Source organism: Chlorocebus sabaeus, chromosome 13, assembly GCF_047675955.1.
Source record: "Chlorocebus sabaeus isolate Y175 chromosome 13, mChlSab1.0.hap1, whole genome shotgun sequence".
In the NCBI taxonomy this organism is placed as follows: domain Eukaryota; kingdom Metazoa; phylum Chordata; class Mammalia; order Primates; family Cercopithecidae; genus Chlorocebus; species Chlorocebus sabaeus.
Genome location: NC_132916.1, coordinates 33,388,751 through 33,401,182, shown reverse-complemented (window position 1 = coordinate 33,401,182; position 12,432 = coordinate 33,388,751). Strand labels below are relative to the sequence as shown.

Here is a 12,432-nt window from a genome sequence, read left to right as displayed (position 1 = left end):
GGTTCAAGCGATTCCCCTGCCTCAGCCTCCCAAGTAGCTGGGATTACAGGCATGTGCCACCACACCCGGCTAATTTTTGTATTTTAGTAGAGATGGGGTTTCACATGTTGGCCCAGATGGTCTCGATCTCCTGACCTTGTGATCCGCCTGCCTCAGCCTCCCAGAGTACTGGGATTACAGGTGTCAGCCACCGTGCCTGGCCGGTTTTTAAATTTTTAATGATAATTTTTAAAGCAATACATCTTCACAAGTAATGACTTTATTAATAACTAAATATATTCAGCCACCTTCCTCAATGTATAGAAAACAAAACCACAGAACTATAGGTCTGCATTATGGTCCTGGTGGATAGCAGAAAGCTAAGAAGTTTAGCACAAAGCTAAGCTTAAACTATAAAACTCACATCCTCAAGGAGGAAAGGCAAAGTAGAAAAACAGGTAAGGTAGATACAACTGAGTTTAGATCAAACACCCTATGGAACATCTCCAGGGCTGAGGAGCTAAGGATGTGAATGAGGAGGGTGAAAGTTGGCAAAGAGCACATGCACTATTTACACCAGGAGGAAATTTTGATCTCTGCCATTAACTGCTTTCAAGGACAATTCCAAGTATCAACGTGCCCATCTTCAGTCACCTCCCCACTTCCAGGTATGGAAGGTCTTCTAACATGGTATCTCTTCTCACCATTAGAATGAATTATAGTTCTCCTCCTCCCCAAAAGATCCATAATTACCAACTTTTTCCTACACAAGCTTCTTGGGAATTACCTAGGAAAACAGAAAAACTGTCTTTTAAAAATTGCTCTCCTTAGCTTCCCAAGATCCTGACCTAAAAATTCTTCCACATCTATAGCTTGAACACTCCATCAGCTGTGGATTCAAAGAATTCAGTAAATACGTACTTCCAACTCTGTCCCTTAGGAATCACCATCTCTTAAACTGCTACCCTATATTTGACCTCCTCCATTCCATTACACCTTTTCTGTCTGTCCTCTATTTCTACTTCAGTTCACGACTCTAGGCCCCCAGCTGCTTCAGAGGATTTGAGTGAGAAACCAAGAGTTCAGGAGAGTCATACTAGCTCCCCTAGGCGCCCAGAAAAACTATCAAGTGCAAATTTATTACAAAGCATGCATACACAATGACATTTTTTGACATTATTGATTTTAAAATATAAAAAATTAAAATATACCACACTACCCTGAATTTCTGCTGGATGAGATAATTTAATGTCCAGCTTCCTCTTCCTCCATACTTTCTTGTAAAAAAAAAATACCACTTTTGTGGGTCCTAGAAATTCAGCCTCAATTTATACTGATGGACATTACATACAATGCAAAGAATAGAAGTCAGCAAAAGTTATAAAGTAGTAAGATAAAATGGATCATTATTTTTTTTAAAAAAACTAGTTTTGTAAAAGAGAATGGGAATAGCAGATGAAAACTTCTGCAACTGAATTACTGTCTCCTAAAAATTAAGTAGCTATGGGTTCCTATTGTCTCATAAAACTTGGATTAAAGGCTTCTTCATAAAACTGTCTAATTGTTAAGCTTTTCCTTTTCCAAAAGAGAAAAACATTTCACAGCTCTAAAACAAAATAGAAAGAAGGCACCAGGAAAGCTAAATGATCTTTCTGAACTCTGTTCATTTAACATTGGTTTTTAAGGTTACAAACCTATGAAAAGTGGAATGAATGGTACTTGTAGCTCAGATTTAACTCAATTTTGAATATTGTCAATCTAGTACAATTTCTCAAATTTAGCTTAAGATATCTGCAAAGCAAACAATGTTTCTAAGACAAGATGAGGTTATAGGCTTCAATCAATAAGAAAAATAAAAAAGCAATTAATTTATTATTTGGAACCCAGTAGGTCATTAGGCATTAATTTAAAAATACTGCAACTTCATGTCTTATAGAAGCTAGAAACATGATTCAAAATGCCACAAAGTTATATTAAATTAAAACCACTTTAGACAATTCAAGGTCTCATTGACAAAGTTCATTAAGGTGACAGTTTTGCTATTTTGTTACTGTTCCCACATGATATCATCTCTTCTCAATTTCATTTGAAGATTATGAACTCGTATTGGATGAAAGCTGCTGTTTTTCTGAAAAAGTTTAGTGTCAGTCAAACATTTTCTGGGGCTATTTTTTATGTTCTTTGATCCTTTAGGGTTGCTGTCTTCTTGCTGAATACCTGAAGCTTCACGCATCTTTGAGTTTTGAACTTTTTGCTGCAGTTTACGGACCTGGAGAGAAAAAAAAAACTAACATTTTAGTCAAAAATATACTAAAAATATATTCCAAAATAGGTTGAATTGATGGTTTAAAGTTAAAAAGTTAAAATTGAACATTAAAAAGTTCAATTTGGTAAGTTTTAAATTTATTGAACATCTATTACATGCCTAACACTGTGCTTGTCAGGTAGAATTATAATGAAGAAAACAGTTCTTACTTTCAAGGAGCTTACTGCTCCTATTAGTGAAAAAAAGCATATATGTGACAACTAGAGAATACAATGAACCAGGATAACTTTGAATAAGACAAAAAGTGTATATGTAAGAAGGCCAAAGTAAGATAAGGTCAACGTGGGCTGCAGAGATTGGGGGGAAAGGTTGTATGTAAGATAACTGGTAAAAACCAGAGAACAGAGAGCAGAGAGAAGAACCTTTCTGGTAACATTAACAGCAAATCTAATAATTGGTTCTAGGAATGAGTATCAAGTTTTGAAAATTACACATACACACACGTGTGTGTATGTATGTGTATATATATATATGTGTGTATAAATATGTGTGTTTTTTTTAACTGCCATTCAGGAGTACTTTAAATTCAGGAATACCTTTGTGTACAAATACTTTTGTATATTCCTGAATTTAAAGTACTCCTGAATGGCAGTTTAAAAAAAAGTCAAGGGAATAACTTTATCACCTTGAGTAGTATATGGTAATAGTGGAGGCAGACAGAATTAAACAAAAACAATACGTATCAACGAGCCAAAACCCATTTCTTCAAAGTCTAACCCATTACTTAATCTGTTTCACTTGAGCATAGGTCGAATTTGTAGAGCTGACCCAGACTTTGGGTGAGTACCTAGTTCTCTATTTAGTTAACAATCAATTTTTATTACAGATATTACATTTATCATAATAAAATGCTTAAAATTTATACTGGTATAGCTATTATGGAATATATAAATACAGTATATATATACTAGCTGAGTTTTAAAATGATCATTCTTCTATTCCTTTCAAGTTTCTCCTATGCAATTTCAAGAAAGTGTACAAGTTGCATAATCTTCACTCCAAAACATACAGAAATTTTTACTTATTATAGCCTTAAAAGCCAGTAAAATAAAAATATTTGTTTTAAAAATTTCACTTCTTTCTTTCTTCCTTTCTTTCCCACAATAAGAATAAAAGTAATAATATTCTGCATCTTTTATTACTTTCCTATAAAAGGCAGGGAGGCTTATTTGTGACATTCATATATCATTGACTTATATGAATGATGATTTTGTCCATAGGCAGATGGCTACATGAGGTGACTTGAGGGTTCCTGGGAAAGGCTCCCTCTGCCTTCTGCTCCAGCAGTGTAATAGTGCTGCAAGTTCAACCTACGGAGTCATTGTCTTGGAATTAAATATTATATTCCATGATTTTTCTGTTAAAATAATAAAACTGTTAGCTATTCTTAGTTATTACATCTTAACAGAAGTATAGAGTTTTCCTCACCATCCCTGTCCTACTCACTATAGCTAGCTGAGTATAGGTCCCCAGGGAATAGAACACAACACAGCCTGTTTTGGGAAAGGGGAAATCATGCTTTAAGGACTGGGGCACTGCTTGGGAGCCAGGTTTATATCTGGTAGTGAATAAGAGACCTGCTGACATAAGGGGTATCATTAAGGCATTAGAGGGGAGAAGGAAGAGGAAAAAGAATGCTAAAAGGGTAATTGGAGGGCTGCTAAGGCAAGTTTAGTTTACCTCACAATTTCCCCAAAGCAATTTCTGAATGCAAAACTGAACCTATTTGTTCACTTAAAAATTTTTAACTTGGAGAGTTACGTAGGAGGTCCATGTTATTCCAGTGGGACAGATGGCTCTATTCTGTCATAGGCCTAAGTGACTACCATCTATCTTTTCACTAAATCCCATATACAGACCTCAAATTTGGAAAGTCGTAAAGAGATACAACACTGAATCCACATGTTTTATCTTTTTATTAAAATCTCTTACTAAAGCCTTCTTACACTGTCTTGATGCTTCTTCAGTTTGGAGATTTGTTCTCCTTTAATTTCCATTTTCTTGACTAAACACTCTAGTTCACATTCTATGTCGTCACAGACTGAATGGCTTTCAGTTTCTTTCATTTGTTTCAGTAGCTCTTGGTGCTCCCTATGAAAGAATAGCAAATATTAAGCACTACTATAGTTTATTGCATATATGTCTTTGCCATAATTAAGCAATTTTCTGTTCAATCATAAATTTTAGTCAGACTTAAATATTAACCTTTAAAAACAGCCTCTTTCTTTAGGGTTGTTTAATTAAATCTACGGTAACTATAACCAGGCTCCTGTGATTTGAAATTAAATACCTTTACAAATATCTTAAGACTGCTAAGCAACTTTAAAAAATATGTGAATTCCTGATGCTCATAGCTCAATGTAGTAAAATGTGTGATGTCTTTAACAGAGGTATTAAAGGGCTTTCTTCCTCATTATTGATATAGGATCTTTGGAAGAATTCCAGCTGTGGAAGTATTTGCCTGAAAAATTTCTGGATTTGGAGTTAGCTTACTGAAATGCTGTTAACAGAAACAGCTGTATCTTCTACAGATGTCTTAGGTCAACTAGCTGGTCAGCCAAATCACATAGTTCTGGAATTTCTATTGAATATATATTTAAGCAAGTGGGCACAATATAATGTATCCCATATGGAAATCTTCCTTACTATAGATGCTTCAAAATTTGTAATGCAGACCAGCCAGAGTCTAAAACAAGGAATTACATTCCTACTTGTCTAATGAAATAATTCATTCAGCTAAAAGATTCTAAAACACAAAAGGAGAGCTTTTCTTATAAACGCTTTTGTGAGTTTTAATCTAAGGTCATCAGATCCTATATGTTAGAATGACAGTAGTAGCTATCAGTCCAGATCTTGGGAATACAGAAATACCTTAGAATGAAAAAGTAGTAGTTATAAAGAACTGAAATTTTAAATAGTAACAAATACAATGAAAAATAGTGACGACAAATCTTTCCAAATGGCTAAGTAAGGCCTTTAAGAATTTGTAAGTGGTATTGTTCTTAAGACTAAGAAGAAAAAGTGATATGGTACTTCTCCTGATAAAGAATAAAAATTGCTGGCCAGGCACGGTGGCTCACGCTTGTAATCCCAGCACTTTGGGAGGCTGAGGCAGGAGGACTGCCTGAAACCATGAGTTCAAGACTAGCCTGGGCAACATAGCAAGACACTGTCTCTTAAAAAAATATATATATAAATACTTACATGCTCATTTGGTCCAGCTCATCTTGCATTGCCATCAAAAGTTCAGATAAATTGTCACAAATGGAAATGGACTTTTCTGAGTCACGAGGAATAGCCTTACACCAGGAAGTTGTTCTAGAAGGCCTGGGGAGACATCTAGTCTCAGCCACGTTAAAAGCTTTCTGAAGGATATGTGGGCCACGATGTTGCCTCCTCTGCAAAAGGTTTTGCATACTTGCATTCACAGAACAGTTTGCACTGGTGGACTTATGGGAAAAGAAACAACTGAGAATAATTTTAAATGACTGAAGATATTTTAATAGCACTTACAATGAAACAGGAGTTTTTTTGAACAACTATCTTCATTTTATCCCCTCTCACCTTTTCAGCCACAAAAGGCAGTGCTCCAAACTTTGAACAAATTTGCCAAGGTGGTCCTCTCTTTATACATTTAGTTTTCTAGAGATTGACAAGAAAAAAACATAAATAAGAAATTATTTTAAAAGTTATTTATGATATGAAGAACTCTCAAAACTCAACAGAAAACAATGCAACTGGAAAATGGGCAAAAAGACATGGACAGAAATTTCACTGACAAAGACATATGTATGGCAAACATATGAAAAGATATTCAACATCATTAATTATGGAAATGAAAGTTAAAATTAGTGAAATATCACTGCACATCCATCAGAATGGCCAAAATAAAAAATAGTGACAATACCAAATGTTGGCAAGCATGCAGAGAAAATAAAACCACTCACATATTGTTGGTGGGAATACAAAATGGTACAGCCATTTTGGAAGACAGTTTGGCAGTTTCTTATAAAACTAAAAATGTACTTATTACATGACCCAACAATTGCTCTCTTAGGCGTTTATCCTAGAAAAATGAAAACTTACGTTCACATAAAAACATGTATACAAATGTTCATAGCAGCTTTATCTGTAATAGCTAAAAAATTGGAAACAATCGAAATATCGTTTTTTTTTTTTTGAGACAGGGTCTCATTCTGTCACCCATACTGGAGTGCAATGGTACCATCTTGGCTTACCGCAACCTCTGTCTCCCAGGCTCAAGCGATTATCCTGCCTTAGTCTCCCAAGTAGCTGGGATTACAGGTGTGTGCCACTACTGCCCGGCTAATTTTTGTATTTTTAGTAGAGACGAGGTTTCACCATATTGGCCAGGCTGGTCTTGAACTCCTGACCTCAAATGATGCACTCGCCTTGGCCTCCCAAACTGTTGGGATTACAGGCATGAGCCACCATGCCGGACTCCAGATATCCTTTAACAGATGAACAGTTAAATTGTGGTACATCTGTAATGCGGAATATCACGCAGAAATAAAAAGGATGTATTGATACATACAACAACTTGGATGGACCTCAAGGGAAAAAAGCCAATCTCAAAAAGTTACATATTGTATAATTCCATTTATATAATAATATTGAAATAATAAAATATACAGATGGTGAACAGATTAGAGGTTGCCAATGTTCAGGGAAGGGGATGTGTAGCTATAGAGGGATTGCATGAAGGAGTCTTTTAGTGGTGGAAGAGTTCTGTATCTTGATTGTTGTGATAGTGACATGAATCTACGCATATGATTCTCTCATAAAATCTACACGTGTGATTTCTCTCTATGTAAAACTCTCCTACTGCTGTAAGTTACCATCTAAAATTACAACTCTAATCATGTCCCTACTTTTCTCAGAAGCCTTCAATAGTTCCTGTTTATAGAATAAAAGTTCAAACTCTTAACATGGCATTCAAGGTCAGCCATTAGCTCACCCCAAGCTGTATTTTCCACTTTAACTTCCACTATGATCTCATCTCACCCCCAATACTGGACTATTACTTATAGGTCCCTGGAAAAACCAACAATTCCCTCAGACTGTAATATATTTTTCCTTATCTCAGTCTGTCAATATTTAATTCTTCAAGGCTTCCTTTAATATTGCTTCTTGCATTACCTTTCACATATTCCTTTGTCTACACAGCACCACAACACTTTGTTTAAACCTCTATTATTCTTCTATTATACTGTTTCATACTTAAATATTTATCTGTTTCTCACAAATTCCTGTCTTATTTTTTTTATCACCTAGAGATACCAGTCTATGTACATCAAAATGTAAGAGTTGAATGAACTATGTCTAGGACATGGAGAAACAGTGTAATAGGAAGCAGGTCTCTCATAGAGGCTTCCTGAAATCTGATCCTACTTTCAGCAACTTTAGCACTCCCTCCATCTTTAAAAAGAGACACCATTATTTGCATACCCTGTGAACTTGGGATTTAAACTAAGTACTTCCATGAAATGATTCTGCTGTTAATACTCTCTTCTCTTCCAGGAGTTACCTTTTCTTTCCTTCATTTCTTTTATCTTCTTCCTGTACCTTCACTATTTTTATAATAAATAGGTAAACTGAAAAAAGTTCCATTAACTCATCAGAGAAAGGATGCCATAAAACATACATACTGGGCAGTATGTGTTCCACAGGCAAATTACTTACAGTGATTTTTCTATTTGGTTTTGTAGCTGTGAATCTCATTGCACAAACAAGACACAAAACAAATATTTAGGAAAGGAAACAGGCAAAATAAGTCATATTGGGAAAATATTGTTCATTATTATAGTTCGAAAATTCTTTAAAATGAAAAAATTATGAAAAATACAGCCCAAGTATTGAACATTAATTTTTACTTATGTAATAAAAGAGTAGCCAAAGTTAAGTATAATGTTCTCTCCATTATTTTATCCACAAGCTAAGCATATGGCAGTGGCCAGAATTCCCAAATAGCATCTCCTGTCTCCCACAGCAAATGACACAGAGCAACACTCACTCCATTCATATCTGAATAAATAGTAATAATGGCCATCAAAACCATAATTCCAGAATCATAAGATTAAAAGGGATTAAAACCTTTTTTCATACCATTATATATAATTAAGAAGGGTTACTTGAATAGAATACATTCAAAACATCAATTCATCTAAACAAAATATTGGTCTATAAAGTACTAACTCTCCAATCCTTACTTTTAGGCAAATTCACAAGAAATAAGCATAGAAATTACATATAACAATAAATTCCCTATATAAATGACTTTACAGACTTAACAGATCTGTAAGAAAAACCCTTATTTTTTTATTGTGTATATATTACATAAAACTGCTTTCAGGATCTATTATTTTTTCAATATCTACTGTGTTGTTTAGTACCTCTTTTATAAAGTATCACAAAATATATTTCTCCAGAAGTTTAGAAAAATGTTAATCTTTCTAGAAAAACTGGAGTGCTTCCTGTTATTTCACAAAGATAGCGATACTGTCCATTATATGTTCCTTTTTGGTTTGGTTGTCAAGCAAACTCAGAGCTAAATTTTGTACATGACTGCTGCTACTTTTTAAAATCTGAATATTATGAAATTTTCTGTCCTTATACCCCAAACCATCATCCATTACTTGGCATGCATTATTGCATATCTTTTATTATATATCTTCAAATCCTTTTGGGAAAGGGGTAGGTATAAGCATTAACAGGGTGTATAAGTCAGTATTAGCAAATAAAAGTATAGTTTGGGAAAAAGTTTTATATGCACACCTTTGAAGATGTCTTCTTTTCCTTGGAGTGCTTTAGATTTGAAACTGAAGACATTATAATTTTACTGATTTCAAGTCCAGTTTGAAGCTGTAATATTTTTTTAAAAAGTTATAACATTGATTTATAACATGCAAAAACATTGTAATGAGATATCAGGTCTAAGTTTATAAATATAAAAATGCTTTTTGAAGAAGAAAAGAAAATTCAAGATACTGTTTTTGTACGTGTGAAGGTCACTAAGTCTATTGGTAATTACAATACTTTTCTGTTTATAAAAGAATAAATTATTTAATATACATACAGAGATCAAACTGAAAACAATCTATCCTAGGAGTTCCTTCAACTGAGAATATGTGTATTTGTCAGAATTTCAAAAGATTAAAAGACCTCTTGGTAATACATCCACGTATCATACTGGCTGACTGAGAATTTCATTATTATAATGAAAAGACAATTTAGGAAGCAGAAATTAGAATCTAGAACATAGGTTTCAGTTAATGAAAATAAAAATATAATAAAACATATATGGTTTACTGTGATAGATTATATAGTGCCATATTTACCTCAGAAGCTTTGTCTTGAAACAGCTTACGTTGATGTTCTTCTTCCTTCAGTTTTTCTTCTAAATGTTTAATCTTGTCCTGCAAAAGAGTAAAAACTAAGATTGTTATATAAAAACTAGAGCCAAATATCCTTTGTTTCTTTTCCAAATAGAGTCCTAGGGGGTCCTGATTCTTAAGAGTTTGGCAAATTAAGGCAGAAAATAAGAAAAAGGAATGGCACAAGACGTTAAGATTTTTCCTGGCTTTCTTCCCACTTCTTTCTTTGCTCCTTTACCTTCTATTACACACAAGGAGAAAATAAAGGGAAAGCAAAGAATATACACACACATAGGCTTTATTAATTTCCAGCAACAAAATCATTATGATGAAACCTTTAAGGGTACTAATGGTGTAGAAGGTCAAATAATTATAGTCTTGGGTCTCAATGTTTCATTCAAAACATAAAAAAAATAAGTTTCTACTATTTGCATATATATGATAAGAGTGTAATTTTGGGAGAAGAGTGAGAAAATACATAATACAAATATACAATGTGGTCCTTGTTACTTAAGAGCTTATACAGATTGAGGATCCCTTATCTTAAGTGTTTGGAACTAGAGATATTTTGGATTTTGGAATATTTTCATTACTGGTTCGGCATCCCTAATCCAAAAATGCTAAATCCTATATGCTACAGTGAACATTTCCTCTGAACATTATATTACTGTTCAGAAAGTTTTGGACTTTGGAGTACATCGGATTTTGGATTTTTGGATTAGGGACACCCAACCTGTATTGTATGAAAAGAAAAAAAGAGTAATATTCACAAAACATTAAAACAACAAAGCAAGGAAATAACTTGACAGGGACTATATATATGTAACCTTATATACGTAAGTATTATATCTTATATCTGTGGTGTGGTTCAGAATAGAAGGACAGTGCTATTTCAAAGTGAGAACTTCCTGAGTGTTGGAGAGTTCAAGGAGGACTTCCTAGAGGAAGTACAACTCTAAGAAAACCCTATAAAATGGAAAGGATTTGGAGGGAAAAAGGATGAAGAGGGGAACTGGTATAGGCTTAAGTTGACTACAAGTGGTGAAAGACAATTTTTCAATACTCTTTAGGTAAAGTATCTGACAAATAAAAATATCCCGCCATATTAGAAGTCAAAATTACAATTTCACATCAAAAGACAGCTAGCTCATTCATACTGTGACAGAACACATTAACTTTTCACTCTACAGGTGAGAATTCATATCTGGATTATAAAAAGCTGTAAATGAAGTTTTATAAATCTAAGATTTACTCTACATTCACATAAAATACCAATTATGCTTAATACTAAAGATTTATTCCTGTTGTCATCACTTCAAAGAAAGCTTACCTCAGCAGTTTTCTGAGTTGTTGTAAGTCTAAAACACTCTTTTTCTAAGACATCAAGCTTTTCAAGTTTTGCATACAGCTTAATCTGATCTTGTTCTTTTTCCCTCTGAAGCTGGGCCTAGAAAGGATAAAAATAAAATAACAACCCTGAATTTGGTAAGTAATGTCAATGGAACAAGAATAATACAATTTCTGAGAATTCAAAACACAATGTAAATATCGTAAGAAACATGTACATAAATGCACATACTTTAGGTGCTTACAAGCAAAAAAGAATATCAAACATGTTTTGTTATTTATTTTTTTCAATCTTAAAGTCATAATTTTTTAAATTTAAATTAAAAATTTTTTTTCTGAAAATCAAACACTTTTAAGAAGCAAATATAACATGCAAAAAAGGCCAGGCGTGGTGGCTCATATTTGTAATTCAAGCACTTTGGGAGGCTGAAGTGGGAGGACTGCTTGAACCCTGGAGTTTGAGACCAGCCTAGGCAACATAGTGGGACTCCTCCTCTACAAAAAACTTAACAATCAGCCGGACATGGTGGTGCATGCACACCTGTAGTCTCAGCTGCTTGGGCTGCTGAGATGAGAAGATTGCTTGAGCCTGGGAAGTCAAGGTTATGGTAAGCAATGACTATGCCACTGCACTCCAGTCTAGGCAACAGAGTGAGACCTTGTCTCAAAAAAAAAAAAAAAAAAAAAAGCGCAGATTAGATGTGTTATATTAGCAACAGTGAAACAAACTTGTTTATGCATCTTTATATAGAATATAAATTAATTCTACTACGGAAAACTTTTCTTTTTTTGAGAGAGTCTTGCTGTTGCCCAGGCCAGAGTACAGCAGCGCGATCTTGGCTCACTGCAACCTCTGTCTCCTGGGTTCAAGCGATTCTCCCTCCTCAGCCTCCCAAGTAGCTGGGATTACAGGCCCCTGCCACCATGCCCTACACTAGGTTTTGTATTTTTAGTAGAGATGTGGTTTCACCATGTTGCTCAGGCTGGTCTTGAACTCCTGACCTCAAGTCAACTGCCCTCCTTGGCCTCCCAAAGTGCTGGGATTACAGGCGTGACCTACCAATTCTGGCCTAAGAAAACCATTATTAACAAAACCTGTATTAAATAGTGTTATTTACAAGGTGACCAAACATACTCATTAACTTACCCTCTCTCTAACAAAGAAAAGCAGCTATCAGAGGAATAAAACATAAAAATAACATGGAGAAAGGGAAAGTTTTATATATATATATACACACACACACACACACACACATATACACACACACACACGCACATCTATATGCTATTTTGTAATGGCATTTATAACCATATTAATGTAAGGTATTAGTAATGGGGCAACTGTGGGGGAGCAAGAACTCTTTCTATACCATCAACTCAATTTTC

The 12,432-nt window shown here is 34.4% G+C and overlaps 1 protein-coding gene across 9 annotated transcripts in view; it reads right to left on the bottom strand.

Annotated features, from left to right (window-relative positions):
- Positions 1-241: 241 nt before the first annotated feature.
- CEP57L1 (centrosomal protein 57 like 1) overlaps positions 242-12,432 on the bottom strand; it is a 64,027-nt gene continuing 51,836 nt past the window's right edge. For 3 of the 9 annotated variants that reach the window (XM_008007396.3, XM_008007397.3, XM_073022395.1), the window contains 7 exons: positions 11,030-11,146; positions 9,664-9,741; positions 9,101-9,187; positions 5,870-5,947; positions 5,510-5,754; positions 4,252-4,396; positions 242-2,248 (listed from right to left, as the gene is read on the bottom strand). In XM_008007396.3, coding sequence (XP_008005587.1) covers positions 2,027-2,248; positions 4,252-4,396; positions 5,510-5,754; positions 5,870-5,947; positions 9,101-9,187; positions 9,664-9,741; positions 11,030-11,146 — 972 coding nt within the window. In that variant the 3' untranslated portion in view covers positions 242-2,026. Of the gene's footprint in view, positions 2,249-4,236; positions 4,397-5,509; positions 5,755-5,869; positions 5,948-9,100; positions 9,188-9,663; positions 9,742-11,029; positions 11,147-12,432 lie in introns of those variants that run through there. The other 6 variants (XM_038001042.2, XM_073022397.1, XM_073022398.1 and 3 more) reach the window with 4 other exon arrangements.